A 21,959-nucleotide genomic window follows, 5' to 3' on the forward strand; every position below is an offset into this window, starting at 1 on the left:
GAGCCTGCTTCAGATTCTGTGTCTCCCTCTCTCTCTGTCCCTCCCATATTCATGCTCTGTCTCTCTCTCTAAATAAACGTTAAAAAGTTTAAGAATATGATTTTTTTAAGGTAAATATTATATCTCCTTCTGGCAACCATCAATTTGTTCTCTATAGTTAAGAGTTTGTTATTTTGATTTTGGGAATTGGTGGGATGGGTGAAATAGGTGAAGGGGATCAAGATTATACTTATCATGATGAGCACTGAGTAATGTATACAATTGTTGAATCATTATATGGTATACCTTAAACCAATATAACACTGTATACCAACTATACTGGAATTAAAAATTTTTTTTAAAAAGTAAGTATTCTAAATTTTCATCTTTTGTGACTTTGGTGGACAAGTTTTTCTATATCACTTTTATGTACATTTTTATTCTGTTTCAGTGGTATTCACACAGGCTAAGCTAGGATAAAAAGAGTAATTTAAATACCAAGTATTTTGGGAGAAAAATCATTAGAAAATTCTTTTATAAATAGCATTTGATTGACTTAAACAACTTGTTATCAGCATATTTGACTTAATTCAACCAGTTTTTTCAAGTTAATTTGATTAAATAAATTCACTGTATATTCAAGATCTTTATTTTTTAAATTTAGGATATTTATTTCCTTTATCATCATTTAAAAATACATATTTTATATTTGATCTATTACCAGACAGCACCATGCAGAAGAGTGAACATGGACCACTCTTTTCTTCTTGATGAGTCTGGCTAAGGTTTTATCAATTTTGTCTATCTTTTCAAAGAACAACTTTGTCATTTTACTGATTATTCTATTGATTTTTTTAATTTTGATTTCATTTATTTCTGTTCTTAATTATTTCTTTCCTTCTAATCACCTTGGGCTTTGTTTGTTCCTCTTTTTCCAATTCCTTTAAATATAATTTGAGCTTTCTCTTATTTTTTAAGATAGGCCTGTATCACTATATATTTCCTTCTTAGAACTGCTTTCACTGTAATCCAAAGATTTTGGACCATTGTGGTTTTAAAAATGTTTTTAATTTTATTTATTTATTTATTTTGAGAGAGAAACAGAGCAAGCAGGGGAAAGGCAGAGAGGGAGAGGGAGAGAGAGAATCCCAAGCAGGCTCTGCAGTGTCAGCTCAAAGCTCCATGTGGAACTCAAACTCACGAACTGTGAGATAATGACCTGAGCCACAACCAAGAGTTGGACACTTAGCAGACTGAGCTAACTAGGCACCACTAGACCATTGTGTTTTCATTTTCATTTGTCTCCATGTATTTGTTATTAATTACCTTTAATTGATTACTTAATTGACTCATCAGTTGTTTAGTTTCATGTTGTTTAGCCTGTATATATTTGTGTTTTTTTCCAGTTTTTTTCCTTGTGATTGATTTATAGTTTCATATCATTATGGTTGGAAAAGATGCATGCTATGATTTCAATATTCCTAAATTTATTGAGACTTGTTTGTGGCCTAACATGTGACCTATTCTGCAGCATGTTACATGTGTCCTTGAAAAGAATGTGTATTCTGTTGTTTTAGATTGATGTTACGTCCATCTGTCTAATGTGTCATTGAGAGACATTGCTTCCTTATTGGTTTTCTGCCTAGATGACCTATCCATTGATGTAAGTGGGATATTGAAGTCCCCTATTCTTATTGTATTGCCATCAATTTCTTCCTTTATGTTCATTAATACTTACTTCATGTATTTAGGTATTCCATTTTGGGGTATATAGATATTTATAATTTTTATATCCTCTTGCTGTATTGACTCTTTTATCATTATGTAATTCCCTTCTTTGTCTCTTATTACAGTCTTTGTTAAATTCTGTTTTGTCTAATCAAAACCACACTCAGATATCACCTCACACCAGTCAGAGTGGCCAAAATGAACAAATCAGGAGACTATAGATGCTGGAGAGGATGTGGAGAAACGGGAACCCTCTTGCACTGTTGGTGGGAATGCAAATTGGTGCAGCCGCTCTGGAAAGCAGTGTGGAGGTTCCTCAGAAAATTAAAAACAGACCTACCTTATGACCCAGCAATAGCACTGCTAGGAATTTACCCAAGGGATACAGGAGTACTGATGCATAGGGGCACTTGTACCCCAATGTTTATAGCAGCCCTCTCAACAATAGCCAAATTATGGAAAAAGCCTAAATGTCCATCAACTGATGAATGGATAAAGAAATTGTGGTTTATATACACAATGGAATACTACGTGGCAATGAGAAAGAATGAAATATGGCCTTTTGTAGGAACGTGGATGGAACTGGAGAGTGTGATGCTAAGTGAAATAAGCCATACAGAGAAAGACAGATACCATATGGTTTCACTCTTATGTGGATCCTGAGAAACTTAACAGAAACCCATGGGGGAAGGGAAGGAAAAAAAAAAAAGAGGTTAGAGTGGGAGAGAGCCAAAACATAAGAGACTCTTAAAAACTGAGAACAAACTGAGGGTTGATGGGGGGTGGGAGGGAGGGGAGGGTGGGTGATGGGTATTGAGGAGGGCACCTTTTGGGATGAGCACTGGGTGTTGTATGGAAACCAATTTGACAATAAATTTCATATATTAAAAAAAAATTCTGTTTTGTCTGATATAAAAACTGCTACCAGGCTTCTTTTTTTTTTTTTTCATTTCTATTTGCATGGTAAATGTTCTTCCATCCCTTTACTTTCAATGTGTCTTTGGGTCTGAGATGAGTCTCTTATAGGCAGCATATAAATGGATACACTTTTTTAAAATCCATTCCACGACACTATGTCTTCTGATTCAAGCACTTAGGTCATTTACATTTAAAGTAATTACTGATAGGTAGGTACTTATTGTAATTTTTTTTTATTTGTTTTCTGGTTCTTTTGTAGTTCTCTGTTCCTTTCTTCTCTTGCTCTCTTTTGTGGTGATTGAGCAGTTTCTGTAGTGTTCGGTTTGGCTTTTTTTTCTCTTTCTTTTCTTTTTTTTAAAAATCTTTGGACCTGGAGGAAGATGGCGGCATAGGAGGATACTGGGCTCACCTTGTCCTGCTGATTGCTTAGATTCCACCCACATCTGCGTAAATAACCCAGAAAACCGCCGGAAGACTAGCAGAATGGAATCTCCAGAGACAAGCGTAGACAAGAGGCCCATGGAAGAGGGTAGGAAGGGCAAAGAGGCGGTGTGCACTACATGGACCGATGGGAGGGGCAGCCCGCCCGGCAAGGCAGAGCCCCCGAGTCTGGCTTGCAAAAGCACAGGGGCCAGACAGAATGAGTTCTGACATCCAGCGGGACTTAACATCTGGAATGTTATAAGTCAACAGCTCTGCTTGGAGAGTGGGAGGGCGAGAGGATGCTGGGAGGGAGAGTTGTTGAGCCCCGGAAGACAGCTCAGCTAAATGGGGAACTAAGGCGCTGGCCAGTGCCATCTCCCTCTCCCATCCCCCAGCCGAAATCCCAAAGAGAACCAGTTCCCATCACCAAACTTGCTTCCACCGTGCACAAACACCCAACGCTGTGCTTCTGTGGATCCATCCCTCCGATGGGTCTGCCTGCCTCCCTCCTGGTGCTGCAGGGCCCCTTCAGCAGGGGACCACCAATGGCAAAGCAAGCTACACCTGCCCCTCCCGCCCCTGTTCACCTTGCGGATGCACCCTGGCTAATATGCCAGATCCCATTGAAGCAGCACCACAAGACTGGCAGTGTGCAAGTAGCCCAGAAAGGGGCCACACAACTCCACAGTGAGTCCTGCCCCTGGGAGAGGGGAAGATAAGGTACACACCAGTCTGACTGTGGCCCCAGCTGTGGGCTGAGGGTAGACATCTGGTCTGACTGGGGCCCCACCCACCAACACAAGTTACTCCAGACAGCACAGGGGAAGTGCCCTGCAGTTTGGAGCCACCTGGGGACTATGCAAAATGGTGAAATGGAAGAACTCTCCTCAAAAGAAACTCCAGGAAGTAGCGACAGCTAACAAATTGATCAAAAACTATTTAAGCATTATAACAAAACAAGAATTTAAAATAATATTCATAAAATTAATCGCTGGGCTTGAAAAAAGTATAGAGGACAGCAGAGAATCTATTGCTACAGAGATCAAGGGACTAAGAAATAGTCATGAGGAGCTAAAAATGTTATAAATGAGGTGCAAAATAAACTGGAGGTGACCACAGCTCAGATTGAAGAGGCAGGGGAGAGAATAGGTGAATTAGAAGATAAACTTATGAAAAAAGAGGAAGCTGAGAAAAAGATTAAAAAAAATCCAGGAGTCTAAGGGGAGAATTAGAGAACTAAGTAATGCAATCAAATGGAACAATATCCGTATTATAGGAATTCCAGAAGAGGAAGAGAGAGAGAAAGGGGCTGAAGGTGTACTTGAACAAATCATAGCTGAGAACATCCCTGATCTGGGGAAGGAAAAAGGCATTAAAATCCAAGAGGCACAGAGATCTCCCTTCAGACATAACTTGAATCTATCTTCTGCACAACATATCATAGTGAAACTGGCAAAATACAAGGATAAAGAGAAAATACTGAAAGCAGCTAGGGATAAATAGGCTCTAACTTACAAAGAAAGACCCATAAGACTAGTGGCAGATCTAACTGCTGAAACTTGGCAGGCCAGAAAGGAATGGCAGGAAATCTTCAATGTGATGAACAGAAAAATATATGCAGCCGAGAATCCTCTATCCAGCAAATCTGTCATTTAGAATAGAAGGAGAGATAAAGGTCTTCCCAAACAAACAAAAACTGAAGGAATTAATCACCACTAAACCAGCCCTACAAGAGATCCTAAGGGGGATCCTGTGAGACAAAGTACCAGAGACATCGCTACAAGCATGAAACCTACAGACATCACAATGACTCTAAACCCATATCTTTCTATAATACACTGAATGTAAATGGACTAAATGCACCAACCAAAAGATATAGGGTATCAGAATGGATAAAAACACAAGACCCATCTATTTGCTGTCTACAAGAGACTCATTTTAGACCTGAGAACACCTTCAGACTGAAAGTGAGGGGATGGAGAACTATTTATCATGCCACTGGAAGTCAAAAGAAAGCTGGAGTAGCCATACTTATAGCAGACAAACTAGACTTTAAATTAAAGGCTGTAACAAGAGATGAAGAAGGGCATTATATAATAATTACAGGGTCTATCCATCAGGAAGAGCTAACATTTATAAATGTCTATGCGCCGATTACAGGAGCCCCCAAATACATAAAACAATTACTCACAAACATAAGCAACCTTATTGATAAGAATGTGGTAATTGCAGGGGACATTAATACTCCACTTATAACAATGGATAGATCATCTAGATACAGGATCAATAAAGAAACAACGGCCCTGAATGATACATTGGATCAAATGGACTTGACAGATATATTTAGAACTCTGCATCCCAAAGCAACAGAATATACTTTCTTCTCGAGTGCACATGGAATATTTTCCAAGATAGATCACATACTGGGTCACAAAACAGCCCTTCATAAGTATACAAGAATTGAGATCATACCATGCATACTTTCAGACCACAATGCTATGAAGCTTGAAATCAACCACAGTAAAAAGTCTGGAAAACTTCCAAAAGCATGGAGGTTAAAGAACACCCTACTAAAGAATGGGTCAACCAGGCAATTAGAGAAGAAATTTAAAAATATATGGAAACAAATGAAAATGAAAATACAACAATCCAAATGCTTTGGGATGCAGCGAAGGCAGTCCTGAGAGGAAAATACATTGTCATCCAGGCCTATCTCAAGAAACAAGAAAAATCCCAAATACAAAATCTGACAGCACACCTAAAGGAAATAGAAGCAGAGCAGCAAAGACACCCCAAACCCAGCAGAAGAGAAATAATAAAGATCAGAACAGAAATAAACAACATAGAATCTAAAAAAACTGTAGAGCAAATCAATAAAACCAATGTTGGTTCTTTGAAAAAATAAATAAAATTGATAAACCTCTAGCCAGGCTTCTCAAAAAGAAAAGGGAGAGGACCCAAATAGGTAAAATCATGAATGAAAGTGGAATTATTACAACCAATCCCTCAGAAATACAAGCAATTATCAGGGAATACTATGAAAAATTATATGCCAACAAGCTGGACAACCTGGAAGAAATGGACAAATTCCTAAGCACCCACATACTTCCAAAACTCAAACAGGAAGAAATAGAAAACTTGAACAGACCCATAGCCAGCGAAGAAATTGAATCAATTATCAAAAATCTCCCAACAAATAAGAGTCCAGAACCAGATGGCTTCCTTGGGGAATTCTACCAGACAGTTAAAGCAGAGATAATACCTATCCTTCTCAAGCTGTTCCAAAAAATAGAAAGGGAAGGAAAACTTCCAGACTCATTCTATGAAGTCAGCATTACTTTGATTCCTAAACTAGACAGAGACCCAGCAAAAAAAAAAAAAAAAAGAGAGAGAACTACAGGCCAATGTCCCTGATGAATATGGATGTAAACATTCTTAACAAGATACTAGCAAATCAAATCAACAGCATATAAAAAGAATTATTCACCATGATCAAGTGGGATTCATTCCGGGGTGCAGGGCTGGTGCATCATTCACAAATAAATCAATGTGATACATCATATTCATAAAAGAAAAGAACCATATGATCCTGTCAATCAATGCAGAAAAAGCATTTGACAAAATTCAGCATCCTGTCTTCATAAAAACCCTCGAGGAAGTCAGGATAGAAGGAACGTAATTAAACATCATAAAAGCCATTTATGAAAAGCCCACAGCTAATATCACCCTCAATGGGGAATAACTGAGAGCTTTCCCCCTGAGATCAGGAACATGACAGGGATGTCCACTCTCACCGCTGTTGTTTAACATAGTGTTGGAAGTGCTAGCATCAGCAGACAAAAAAGGAAATCAAAGGCATCAAAATTGGCAAAGATGCCAATTCAAAGATGAAGTCAAGCTTTTACTTTTTGCAGATGACATGATATTATACAAGGAAAACCTGATAGACTCCACCCAAAGTCTGCTAGAACTGATACATGAATGTAGCAAAGTTGCAGGATACAAAATCAATGTACAGAAATCAGTTGCATTCTTATACACTAATAAGGAAGCAACAGAAAGACAAATAAAGAAACTGATCCCATTCACAATTGCACCAAGAAGCATAAAATACCTAGGAATAAATCTAACCAAAGATCTAAAAGATCTGTATGCTGAAAACTATAGAAAGCTTATGAAGGAAATTGAAGAAGATATAAAGAAATGGAAAAACATTCCGTGCTCATGGATTGGAAGAATAAATATTGTCAAAATGTCAATACTACCCAAAGCTATCTACACATTCAATGCAATCCCAATCAAAATCGCACCAGCATTCTTCTCGAAACTAGAACAAGCAATCCTAAAATTCATATGGAACCACAAAAGGCCCCGAGTAGCCAAAGTAATTTTGAAGAAGAAGACCAAAGCAGGAGGCATCACAATCCCAGACTTTAGTCTCTACTACAAAGCTGTAATCATCAAGACAGCATGGTATTGGCACAAAAACAGACACATAGACCAATGGAATAGAATAGAAATCCCAGAACTAGACCCACCAAAGTGTGGGCAACTAATCTTTGACAAAGCAGGAAAGAATATCCAATGGAAAAAAGACAGTCTCTTTAACAAATGGTGCTGGGAGAACTGGACAGCAACATGCAGAAAGTTGAAACTAGACCACTTTCTTACACCATTCTCAAAAATAAACTCAAAATGGATGAAGGACCTGAATGTGAGACAGGAAACCATCAAAACCCTAGAGGAGAAAGCAGGAAAAAACCTGTCTGACCTCAGCTGTGGCAATTTCTTACTTGACACATCTTCAAAAGCAAGGGAATTAAAAGCAAAAATGAACTATTGGGACCTCATGAGGATAAAAAGCTTCTGTACTGCAAAGGAAACAATCAACAAAACTAAAAGGCAACCAATGGAATGGGAAAAGATATTTGCAAATGACATATCGGACAAAGGGCCAGTATCCAGAATCTATAAAGAACTCACCAAACTCTACACATGAAAAACAAATAATCCAGTGTAGAAATGGGCAGAAGACATGAATAGACACTTCTCCAAAGAAGACATCCAGATGGCCAACAGGCACATGAAAAGATGTTCAACGTCGCTCCTCATCAGGGAAATACAAATCAAAGCCACACTGAGATACCACCTCACGCCAGTCAGAGTGACTAAAATGAACAAATCAGGAGACTATAGATGCTGGAGAGGATGTGGAGAAACGGGAACCCTCTTGCACTATTGGTGGGAATGAAAACTGGTGCAGCCGCTCTGGAAAACAGTGTGGAGTTTCCTAAAAAAATGAAAAATATATCTACCCTATGACTCAGCAATAGCACTGCTAGGAATTTACCCAAGGGATACAGGAGTGCTGATGCATAGGGGCACTTGTACCCCAATGGTTATAGCAGCACTCTCAACAATAGCCAAGTTATGGAAAGAGCCTAAATGTCCATCAACTGATGAATGGATAAGGAAATTGTGGTTTATATACACAATGGAGTACTACATGGCAATGAGAAAGAATGAAATATGGCCTTTTGTAGCAACGTGGATGGAACTGGAGAGTGTGATGCTAAGTGAAATAAGTCATACAGAGAAAGACAGATACCATATGTTTTCACTCTTATTTGGATCCTGGGAAACTTAACAGAAGACCAAGGGGGAGGGGAAGGAAAAAAAAAAAGGTTAGAGAGGGAGGGAGCCAAAACATAAGAGACTCTTAAAAACTGAGAACAAACTGAGGGTTGATGGGGGGTGGGAGGAAGGGGAGGGTGGATGATGGGTATTGAGGAGGCACCTGTTGGGGTGAGCACTGTTATTTGACAATAAATTTCATATTAAAAAATTTTAATGTTTATTTTTGAGAGAGAGAGAGAGTGACCAGCGTGGGGAAAGAGAGAGACAGGGAGACAAAGGATCCAAAGCGGGCTCCTTGTTGAGAATGGAAAGCCTGATGCAGGGCTCAATCTCACAAATTGCGAGATCATGACCTGAGCTCAAGTCCGACGCTCAACCGACTGAGTCATCTAGGTGCCCCTCTTTATTATCTGTGTCTATTAGGGGTTTGGGGTTTGTGGTTACCATGAGGTCCATATACAACATCCTAAGTATATAGCAGTCTATATTAAGTTGATGGTCATTTAAGGTCAAACATTTTCTAAAAGAAAAACTCGGCTTTTCTTTTTTACTTCCTCCTCCATGATTTATGTATATGCTGTTATACTTCACATGTTTTATTCATAATTTTATTATGTTTAATTATGGCTATTTCTTTTCCACTTAAGTCTCTTTAACATTTCTTGTAAGGGTAGTTTAGTGGTGATAAACTCTTCTGACTTTTGTTTTCTGGAAAACTCTTGATCTCTCCTTCAATTCTGTATAATAACTTTGTGAGGTAGAGTATTCTTGGTTATAGGATATATTTTTTCTTTCAACACTTTGAATATATCATGCCAGTGACTCTAATTTGGGCAAGGCACTGCTGAGAGTACTGTGGGCTCTAGTGTCCTTGACCTGGCTTGTGGGGCAGTGGTCTATGCTGAAATATGTGAGCTGAGGAAATTTGGGGCTGCTACCATTATCCCTCCATCAAACATTTGGTAACTAAAGTGGGGTTGTTCCTCAGAGAAAAGTATGCCATTGTTCTCACTCTCAGAATCAGAGACATGTCTAAGGGATTTTTTGCCCAATTGATTCATGCAATTTATTATATTGTTACCTCTTCTTTTTTTTATGGTTACTTAAGTGAAGACTTGGGGCACTGATTTAAGGTTAATATTTTCTGAGATACCCATCTAGTGTTATCAGCTTTCCTCTTAGCACTGCTTTATGACATATTTTTTATTCAATTGAAAATGTTTTGCATTTTCTTTTGAGTTCTTCTTTGACTCATGGTTTATTTAGCATTGTATTATTTAGTTCCCAAATACATTGAGATTTTCCAGATATTCACTTTCTAATTTTTCCCACTGTGGTGAGAGAACATACTTTGCATGCTGTAAGTTCTTTTAATTTTTTTATGATAAAGAATATGGTCTATTTTTGTAAAGGTTGTAGGTATATTTGAAAAGGATGTATATTCTGCTGTTGTTGATTGGAATGTTGTATAAATGCCACTCAAGTCAAGTTGGTTGATACTGTGGTTCCTGTTTCTACTACCTTTACCTATTTTCTGTCTACTGTTACATTGCTTATTGAGAAAGGAGTGTTGAAATCTCTACTATAACTAAAGATCATATCTTTCTCCTTTCAGTTCTCAATCTTTGTTTCATGTGGTTAGATGCTCTGTGATTAGGTACATAAATATTTAGGATCATTATGTACTCTTAATGAATTGACCCCTTTGTTATAAAATGGTCCTCTTTATTGCTAACAATATTTTTTGCTCTAATATTTTCTTTTTCTGATATTAAAATAGCTACTCCAATCTTCTTTTAATTAGTGTTAGCATGGTGTACCATTTTCCATACTTTTACTTTTATTTACAGCTTTATATTTAAGGTGGGTTTCTCTCAGTAATTTTGCATCCTGATTTTTAAAAAATACGATTTGACCATCTCTGCCTTTAAAAATGGATGCTAAAGACTGCTGAGGTGATTCAGTTGGTTAAGTGTCTAACTCCTGGTTTTAGCTCAGGTCATGATCTCACAGTTCATGGGTTCGAGCCCCACATCAGGATCTGCGCTGACAGCACGGAATCTGCTTGGGCTTCTCCCTCTCTCTTTCTCTCTCTCTGCCCCTCTGATCACGTTTTCTCTCTCTCTCTCAAAATAAATAAATACTTAAAAATAAAATGGATGTTTAAATTATTTATATTTAATGTGATGATTCATATGGTTGTTCTTACTTTTCTATTTGTTTCATCTTCTTTTACATTTTCTTCTTTTTCTGCCTTATCAACCATTTCTATTACATTTTTATAACCTTTTTTGCTTTATTAGCTATAATTTTTCAAGTTCTATAGCACACTTCCTTATCACAATCTGCCAACAAGTAATATTATATCATGCCATGTACAGTATAAAAACCTTTCAACAGTACATTTCTATTTCATTTTCTCCTGGCCTCTGTGCTATTGTTGTCATACATTTTCCTCATATATATATTTTAAGCCACATAATACACTGTCATTATTTTTGCTTTAGTAGTCATCTATCATTTAAATAGATTGGGGAAAAAACTGCTTTATATTTACCCACACAGTTTTTTATTTGTGTTGCTCTTCCTTCCTTTCTATAGATCCTTATTTCTATCTGGCATTGTTTTCCTTCTGCCTGATGTATTTTCATTTACATTTCTTGTAGTACAGACATGCTGATGAATTTTTCAGCTTCTAGTGTCTGAAAAAGTATTCATTTTGCCTATATGTTTAAAGTACATTAACTCTGGTTACAGAATTCTAGATTGACAGTTTTTTTCCAGTACTTCGAAGCTGTCACTAACTACATTCTTGCTTGCTTATTTCTGACAAGAAGCAAAATTGTCCCTCTGTACATAATGTTTATTTTTCCTTCCAATATTTTACTTAAATTCAAGTTACTTAATATAAAGTGTAGTACTGGTTTCAGGGATAGAATTTAGTGATTCATCACCTACATATAACACCCAATGCTCATCATAACAAGTGCCCTCCTTGATGTCTATCACCCAGTTAAGCCCATTGCCCAACCCACATACCCTCTAGCAAGCCTCAGTTTGTTCTCTATAGTTAACAGTATTTTATGGTTTGCTGCCCTCTCCCATTTTATTTTATTTTATTTTTCCTTCTTTTCCCTTATGTTCATCTGTTTTGTTTCTTAAATTCCACATATGAGTAAAATCATATGGTATTTGTCTTTCTCTGACAGACTTATTTCACTTAGCATAATGCACTCTAATTCCACCCATGTCATTGCAAATGGCAAGATTTCATTCCTTTTGATGGATGAGTAATATTTTATTGTATACCACATCTTCTTTATTCATTCATCAGTTGATGGAAATTTGGGCTCTTTCCAGAGTTCGGCTATTGTTGATAACGCTTCTATAAACACTGGGGTGCAAGTACCCCTTTAAATCAGTGTTTTTATATCCTTTGGATAACTACCTAGTAGTGAAATTGCTGGGTCATAGGGTAGTTCCATTTTTAACCTTTTCAGGAACTTCCATACAGTCTTCCAGAATGGCTGTACCAGTTTGCATTCCCACCAACAGGGTAGAAGTGTCTCCATTTCTCCACATCCTCACCAACATTTGTTGTTTCCTAACTTGTTAATTTTAGCCACAATGTTTTGTTTTACTCTGTTTGCTTTGAAGATGTTCTCTTTATATGAAGGGGAGCAGAAAATTTATTTGAAAAAAATGGTCAAAAACATTCTAAATTTGATAAAAGTTTTAATTCTCTCAAACCAAGAAGGTCAACAAATAAGAAACGTGAGTAGGGGTGCCTGGGTAGCTCAGCCAGTTAAGCATCCGACTTTGGCTCAGGTCATGATCTTGCAATTCCTGGGTCTGAGCCCCACATTGGGCTCTGTGCTGACAGCTTAGGGCTTGGATCCTGCTTTGGATTCTGTGTCTCCCTCTCTCTCTGCCCGTACCCCACTCTCACTCTGTCTCTCTCTATCTCTCTCTCTCTAAAATAAATAAAACATTAAAAAATAAGAAGCATGAATAAAATTTCACAAAGGGATATGATCAAATAGCTTAAAACTAGTGATAAAGGTAAATCTGGTCCCTGTTACTCTATGTTATCCAGAAGCCAAAAGCTCCACCCATATTTTTCATGGGTAGTCAAATTCTACATGTCTACAACCAATTAACTTCCACCTACTCCCCTGCTTACTTTGTTCCAAGCACACTTCAAAAGAAACAGAATAAAACAAAATAGTACTGTCCCTCTTCCAACGTCCCTTATTGTAGAAAGTAGCACCACTCAGTCATCCATGCCAACAACCTAGAAGTTATCTTTTTCTCCCTCCTTTTACCAGCCCCATAATTTAATCAGTCACCAAATTCTCTACATTCCCACAGCCATCACTTTCATCCTGGACAACTGCAATTGATTTGTAACTGGTCTTCTATTCCTCAGGAATATTGCCCTGATCCAATCATTATTTATACCAAAGCAAGTGTCATACATCCTTCATCTAAAAACAACAACAACAAAAACTGCAAACATATCTTCAACTTTACTTAATAAGTGAGTTTATTATAATGGTATGGATATAGTAATTCCAACACCATTTTATGTATTTTGTAGGACCGAGAAAATGAGTAAATCAATGAATGCTGTGTTGAACTGAACTTAATGGTATTAGTACAAACTCATTATACACGCACACACACATATTTGTACATATGTATGTGCGTGTATGTATATATAGAAATATATACAGGTATGTGTATATATTATGTGTGTCTATACACACACACACACACACACAATATACACATGTTATATAGATATATGTAAATATATATGAATATACATTAAATTTTTAATTTTTTTATTTTCTAATTCTGTCTGATGACAGTTTCTAAAAGCAATGACACCCCACTAGCAATGAATACACCTAGCACTCAGTAGTTGAACTTTAAATATACTGTAATTTCCCACAAAAAATGTGCCATGTCTCCTTGGAAAAAGTGGCTGCTTCCTGGGAAGGGAATAAGGGAAAATTACAAGATAAATATGGAATATACTGTTATGCCAAAAAGTAAAAAGGTGCCCCAAATATGTGAAGAACAGATGAAAAGGAAACAGAAGCCAGCTTGAATAGGCTTCTGCTAGGCAAATATGGAAAATTATGGACACAAATTCTAATTAAAATGAATAATATTAATGGATTACAATTCATTGAATAAAATATGAATCCATATGTTCATGATAATGTTACCTAATTAAAGAGAAGGGTTTTTTTCCTTACAATAGAATACCATCTAATAAATATAGAGGAATAATACATTTAGAAAATCACCATTTGCAACCATAACAGTTATTATTCATGTAAGAATATTTAATAGTTACTATAATGATTGCATGCAACCTGAATTAGGAATATAATAATCTCAAAGTACTTCCTCACAAATTACTTATAGATTATAAACTTTAAAAAAGGTGATTTTAAAGTGGAATAACTTTGTGAACATCAAAGTGAACATTACCAATAATGGGCCAAATAGACATCATATCCCTTTTGGAAAAATGCACTAAAAAGATATGATTAAATCTGTGTATTTTCTCTAAAAATGAATAAGGAAAATCTAATGCCATGAAAGACAAAGAAAATATGAGTAAATTATACCAAATTATAGGCTGAATATATGTGAAAATAAATGCTATGCATAATCCTGGTTTGAATCCTATATCAATGGAAAATGCTATATAGAACACTTTTGGGACAAGTGGCAAAAATTGAATATCAACTACAGATCAGAACACAGTATAATGTCAGGTTACATTTTCTGAATTTATAGTTGCATTGTAATTTTGTAAATTAATTTATTTGTTCTAAGGAAAAGCACATTGAAGTATTCAGGGACAAAGGGGTACGATATCTGCAACTAGTTCTCAAATGGTTCAGGAAAAAATCAAACTCATACATTTGCATACTTGCCATTTAAGTATAGCCCATGATGTACTCTGATGCATTTATCTCATTGTGATCATATGGCTAATGATACTAAACTAATGGCCAACCAAGATCCCACCTAGCCAGCAGGTTGCTCCTAATTGGAAGTTCAGGCTGACATGTGCTGAGGGTTTTGAGAGCAAAGGTATGTTTCCCAGATATGCCGGGGCCAAGCCTCCCATTTAGACAGGGACTGGTCTTTTGATACCAGAAATGGGCTTTGTCAAATATTAGTGTATAATACATTACATGCATTTAGCTAAGTGAAATTCAGAATTTTCCAAAACCATACCAGAGAGATTGACCATTGAAATGAAAGGTTAGAACTAATGTCTACTGCTCAGAGGGAAGAAACTTAACTTTACACTAAACCCATTGGTCAAGGGAGTGCCGAAGTTACCTGAAGAATCTTTATTTTTAGATGACAATAGCCAAGAAAGGGATTTTAAAATAGTAACTGACCTCCAAGACCAGGTCGCAGCCGGTTGTCATAGCCATCTAGAAGACGATCTAAGATTCTGGTAAATATAGTGATGTTGTCAGTGCTGTCATCAGGAATATCTGGGGCGTGCTTAGGAGAGAGCCTGCGACAGTGGAAGAAACAGAGATGGAAAATAATAGTTCTTAATAGAAAACACTTGCATGTGTAAACACTTTAAAACAATGTCAATCAATAGACTGGGCCAACTAAATAGCCCTGTATCTTAACCAAATCAGCACTTCCTACTTGCTATGATGATTACCTGTGTAAAAGTCAGACAGTGGTCACTATACTTGAGCTCTTACTATAGCATTGACAAGAGATTTATCAAACATGTGCTCCAGCCCCAACTCAACAGTGGAGAAATGCAAGCAGAAATTGTTAATACAATGTTCTGGGGAACAGTCGGTGGCATAAAGTTATACATCAAATTTTGGTGCACGAACGAACAGTCCTCAAAGTTAAAAAAGAAAAATTGTGTTACAAAGAACTTACCCCACTTCTGGCTGAGAGAAGCATAAGTTCACAGAACAATAGAATCAGACTGTTGGAGTGTGTTTATTCTACCTACCCACCACCTTATGGAGATAGGGTAACAAAACAATAGTACTCCATTAAATGTTAAAGCTACCGGGACTCTTAAGAGATTCCTTAATTTTGCTCATTTTATACATGGAGAAATAAGCTCAAAGAGAGCACCATCAAATTTGCCCACAAATTTGAAATTTGAAATTTGAAAGGCAGAAATAGGACTAGAATCCAAGTTTTCTGATTTTCTAGTGACCCTCAGCTACCTCCTGCTTCTCCAGTTTGGATGCCTTCTGTAAACCTTCCCAAGCACTAGGCACTTTGCTAACCACCTACTCAGGCCCAGGTTTACTGATACTCTCACTTTATGAGGAGGGTCTTGTTGTGGTTTGACAGGACTAAAAATGAAACTCTCTGGGTAGTTTAAGAGAAAAGGGGATATAACTAAAGAGATGGCTGTTTCCAACTATCAAAAAGCATGGTGTAGAATCAACTAATAAACTAGGAGTCAGAAATCCTGGAGTCTACTGCCAGCTGTATTCATGAATTAAAGTAGATAATGAAGGAAGATACAATACTGTATCTCCTTAAGTCTGTTTTCACCATTCCTACCTTGGACCCAGAAGGTTTCCATTAATAGGTATAACTGTTCCTAGCATCCAATTAGTCAAATTGATAAAAAACATAAGAAGGGCACCCGGGTGGCTCAGTCAGTTGAGCAACCAAATCTTGGTTTTGGCTCAGGTCATGATTCACAGTAGTGAAATCGAGCCCTACATTAGGCATGGAGTCTGCTTAAGATTCTCTCTTTCTCCTCCTGCCCCTCTCCTCTGTTCGTTCTCTCAATAAATAAATAAATACATAAATAAATAAATAATACATACATACATACATACATAAGATAATAGTTGAGAAGGAGTCATAAGAGAGAGTCAGTATGTCTTCCCACAAATATATATTCTTAGTGGCAAGAAAAGTTCATTTTATTTTAAAAAAGACCTGAGAAAAATCTACAGAATAGAAACATCAAAATTGAATGGTCCTCACTCTAAACTGCCATTCTCCAGCAGATAACTTTGAAAAAGTCATTTTGGACCTCAACTTCCTTAATTCATAAATCTAATTCAATTCACTTAATTATTCAATACATCTTTATTGAGAATCAACTATGTGTCTCTACTTTGGGTACTGTGATAGAGCATAATAAAGATAAAACAAGGTGAGTAATCTTTTCCCTGATTACAGGGTTGCTGAGGGAATCAAATGATAAAATAGTTACACATGGAAGGAAAAAGAGACCTAAGTTTAAAAAGTCTAGAGACATGTATTTGAATTTTTTAGTGTGACCATAGGAAAGTCATATAACACCTCTAATAATAGCTTTCTCATATTTCAAATTAAAATAACTTCACAGAGAGATTGTATTAACATTAAATAATATATTAAAATTGTCAGGCTTAATGTTTAATATGTGGAAGTATTCAAAGTTTGTTTTCTCTTTTTTGAAATAGTACTGTATGCACTTGAATGCATTATTCAAATGCAAATAGTAACAAATATATTGGCACACCCATCAACCAAAACCCAAAAATAAAACTTTGGCCAGAGAGGCACTGGAACCCAGTGAAAAGTAGAGATGATTGGCTGGTTTAGTGGACAGCACTAGAAGTGATACAAATACCTTACTGGGAAGGGGGTGGGGGGGATAAGGGAACTATAGCACAGAGCTAACAAACTGGAATTAATATGCTAAAGAGATAAATACAGACAACCTTCAGGTGACAGCTCAATACACCAATATTCTGAATTGGTCTTACATGGGCTGTGGAGAGAGAGACTCAATTGATTTTGTGCACACCACTTTCTCATTATCTTTCAACTTTCACTGTGGGGACTCTTAGCTGTGATTAGCCTAATTTGATTTCTAGGAAATAGGTCAATAAATTGTATGAAAAACAATTTCTTGGATTATTGAAAGCAGATAGAAAGGAGAATTCTCACAGAGTCATAGATGAGGTATAAAGGGCTTCAGAAATTATTTATTCCAGGTGGATTGATAGATGGGAATTCTAAAGCCCCTGAACATAATTTTTAACCACCCTGAATGTTAATGGAAAAGCTAAGATTTGGGACCAGAATTCTTGAATATGAGGCCAATACACTATGCCACCTCTCTTACTAAAATACTAACTTCCATGACAATGCATTTCCATTCATTGCCGATGTGTTAATTATGCTAGCAGCATTCTACACTAATAATTTTTAAACTTTTAAGAAAAAAAATCAATGCTAAATATCACTCTAATACAAATTTCAATAGATTTCTCTATGATTTTGCCCTTGGTTACTGCTATTTTTTTTCTCCTAATGTGCACTACATTATTTCATGGGGAACTGGAACATAGTTTAATCTAGAACCCAAGTCAGAACTCTCTTCTTCAATAACTCAACTGCAACAAGCTAAAAATGCTCTAGTTTGTTCCAATCCAAAGAAGTTTGGGAGAACAACAAAGAATCATGGTATATCAGGATTATGGGAGACCTTAGAGATCATATATATTTTTTTTCATTTTACAGATGAAGCACATAAGACACTGATGAGAGGAAGAAATTGTTCAAAGCCACATACTTATTAGGTTGATAAAACTGATGCACCCATGACTGTTTTGTCTCATCTCTGTTATTACCAGTTGGATTTAACATCAATAATCCATCATTTAAACATTAAAATCATGTTACTAATATACTATGTGTAGGTAAGGTTGATTTAGTCATTTTTTTAGTTCTAAACATGGAATAGTGGTAAATCCATAGGATTAGGGTCAAATGAACAGAGTTTTAGTCCTGGCCTTGCCAATAACTGATTGTGTAACATATTTCCTCATAAGATGGGGATAATAATTTCCTACCTTAGAAAGTTTACGGAAGAAATAAGTAAATAAGACAATGAACAAAAATTCACTTTGCAAATGGTAAAGCTCCATATACATTGAGGGTTGTTCATTCCTTTCTCTGCCTCCCCCCCCCCAAAAAAAAAACTTCTGAAAATGTAATGAGACACTTTTGAAAGACAGGCACTTTTTGTACACATTTTTGTGTGGACATAGGTTTCCATTTCTCTTGGGGAGATATCTATGGGTAGAAATGCTAAGTCATAGGGTTATTCTGTTAAACCTTTTTTAAAACATTTCTTTTTAACTGAAGTGATATTCACATAAAATTAACCAGTTTAAAGTGAACAATTCAGTGGAATTCAATACATTTACAATGTTGGGAAACTACCACCTCTACATAAATCTAAAAAATTTTCATCACCCCAGAAGAAAATCATGTAAACATTAAGCACATGCTTGTTATTCTCTCTGTCCTGCCGCCCCTGACAACCACCAATCTGCATTCTATTTCTATGGATTTAGCCATTCAAGATATTTCATATAAATGTTATACAATATGTAGTCTTTTATGTCTGGCTTCTTTCACTTAACATGTTTTCCAGGTTCATCCACATTATAGCATATTTCAGTACTCCATTTTTGAGGCTGAATAATATTCTATTATATGTATATACCACAATTTGCTTATTAAGCACTCATCTGTTAATGGATATTTATGCGTTTTCTACCTTTTGGCCATTGTGAATATTGATGCTCTGAAAATGAGTGTACAATTCTTCTTGGTTTCACCTAGTAGTGAAATTGCTGGGTCATATGGAAATGCCATGTTTAACTTTTTGAAGAAGTGGCAAACTATTTTCCATAGTAGCTGCACCATTTTCCATTCCCACCAGCTATATAAAAGGGATCCAATTTCTCCAAGTCTCTGCCAATGCTTCTTACTTTCCCTCTTTTTAAAAATAAACTTATGTATTTAAATTCAAGTTTGTTTTTTTATTTTTTTTATTATATGAAATTTATTGTCAAATTAGTTTCCATACAAGACCCAGTGCTCATCCCAAAAGACGCCCTCTTCAATGCCCATCACCTAACCTTCCCTCCCTCCCACCCCCCATCAACCCTCAGTTTGTTCTCAGTTTTTAAGAGTCGCTTATGCTTTGGCTCTCTCTCCGACTCTAACCTCTTTTTTTTTTTTCTTTTTTTTTTTCTTTCACCTCCCCCATGGGTTTCTGTTAAGTTTCTCAGGATCCACATAAGAGTGAAAACATATGGTATCTCTCTTTCTCTGTATGGCTTATTTCACTTAGCATCACACTCTCCAGTTCCATCCACGTTGCTACAAAGGGCCATATTTCATTCTTTCTCATTGCCATGTAGTACTTCATTGTGTATATAAACCACAATTTCTTTATCCATTCATCAGTTGATGGACATTTAGGCTTTTTCCACAATTTGGCTATTGTTGAGAGTGCTGCTACAAACATTGGGGTACAAGGGCCCCTATGCATCAGTACTCCTGTATCCCTTGGGTAAATTCCTAGCAGTGCTACTGCTGGGTCATAGGGTAGGTCTATTTTTAATTTTCTGAGGGACCTCCACACTGTTTTCCAGAGTAGCTGCACCAGTTTGCATTCCCACCAACAGTGCAAGAGGGTTCCCGTTTCTCCACATCCTCTCCAGCATCTATAGTCTCCTGATTTGTTCATTTTGGCCACTCTGACTGGCGTGAGGTGATATCTGAGTGTGGTTTGGATTTGTATTTCCCTGATGAGGAGCAACGTTGAGCATCTTTTCATGTGACTGTTGGCCATCCGGATGTCTTCTTTAGAGAAGTGTCTATTCATGTTTTCTGCCCATTTCTTCACTGGATTATTTGTTTTTTGGGTGTGGAGTTTGGTGAACTCTTTATAGATTTTGCATACTAGCCCTTTGTCCGACATGTCGTTTGCCAATATCTTTTCCCATTCCGTTGGTTGCCTTTTAGTTTTGTTGATTGTTTCCTTTGCTGTGCAGATTTTTATCTTCATGAGGTCCCAATAGTTCATTTTTGCTTTTAATTCCCTTGCCTTTGGGGAAGTGTCAAATAAGAAATTGCTGTGGCTGAGGTCAGAGAGGTCTTTTCCTGCTTTCTCCTCTAGGGTTTTGATGGTTTCCTGTCTCACATTCAAGTACTTAATCCATTTTGAGTTAATTTTTGTGAATGGTGTAAGAAAGTGGTCTAGTTTCATTCTCCTGCAAGTTGCTGTCCAGTTTTCCCAGCACCATCTGTTAAAGAGACTATCTTTTTTCCATTGGATGTTATTTCCTGCTTTGTCAAAGATTAGTTGGCCATATGTTTGTGGGTCTAGTTCTGGGGTTTCTATTCTATTCCATTGGTCTATGTGTCTGTTTTGGTGCCAATACCATGCTGTCTTGATGATGACAGCTTTGTAGTAGAGACTAAAGTCTGGGATTGTGATGCCACCTGCTTTGGTCTTCTTCTTCAAAATTACTTTGGCTATGTGGGGCCTTATGTGGTTCTATATGAATTTTAGAACTGATTATTCTAGCTTCGAGAAGAATGCTGGTACAATTTTGATTGGGATTGCACTGAATGTGTAGATAGCTTTGGGTAGTATTGACATTTTGACAATATTTATTCTTCCAACCCATGACCATGGAATGTTTTTCCATTTCTTTAAATCTTCTTCAATTTCCCTCATAAGCTTTCTATAGTTTTCAGCATACAAATCTTGTACATCTTTGGTTAGATTTATTCCTAGGTATTGTATGCTTCTTGGTGCAATTGTGAATGGGATCAGTTTCTTTATTTGTCTTTCTGTTGCTTCATTATTAGTGTATAAGAATGCAACTGATTTCTGTACATTGATTTTACCTGCAACTTTGCTGAATTCATGTATTAGTTGTAGCAGACTTTTGGTGGAGTCTGTCGGATTTTCCATGTATGTTATCATGTCATCTGCAAAAAGTGAAAGCTTAACTTCATCTTTGCCAATTTTGATGCCTTTGATTTCCTTTTCTTGTCTAATTGCTGATACTAGCACTTCCAACACTATGTTAAACAACAGCAGTGTGAGTGGACATCCCTCTCGTGTTCGTGATCTCAGGGGGAAAGCTCTCAGTTTTTTCCCCATTGAGGATGATGTTAGCTGTGAGCTTTTCATAAATGGCTTTTATGATGTTTAAGTATGTTCCTTCTATCCCGACTTTCTCTAGGGTTTTTATTAAGAAAGTTTGCTGAACTTTGTCAAAGGCCTTTTCTGCATAGATTGACAGGATCATATGGTTCTTCTCTTTTCTTTTATTAATGTGATGTATCACGTTGATTGATTTGCGAATGCTGAACCAGCCCTGCACCCCAGAATGAGTCCCACTTGATCATGGTGAATAATTCTTTTT

The 21,959-nt window shown here is 36.8% G+C and overlaps 1 protein-coding gene across 2 annotated transcripts in view; it reads right to left on the reverse strand.

Moving 5' to 3' along the window:
* The window catches only part of GABRA3 (gamma-aminobutyric acid type A receptor subunit alpha3), a 323,443-nt gene that overhangs the window by 172,428 nt on the left and 129,056 nt on the right, over positions 1–21,959 (reverse strand). For both annotated transcript variants that reach the window (XM_053892022.1, XM_019438245.2), the window contains exon 3: positions 15,120–15,241. In XM_053892022.1, the coding sequence (XP_053747997.1) occupies positions 15,120–15,241 (122 nt within the window). The remainder of the gene's footprint in view (positions 1–15,119; positions 15,242–21,959) is intronic.

This window comes from Panthera pardus, unplaced genomic scaffold (assembly GCF_024362965.1).
Source record: "Panthera pardus isolate Hobbes unplaced genomic scaffold, ASM2436296v1 HiC_scaffold_27, whole genome shotgun sequence".
Classification (NCBI taxonomy): domain Eukaryota; kingdom Metazoa; phylum Chordata; class Mammalia; order Carnivora; family Felidae; genus Panthera; species Panthera pardus.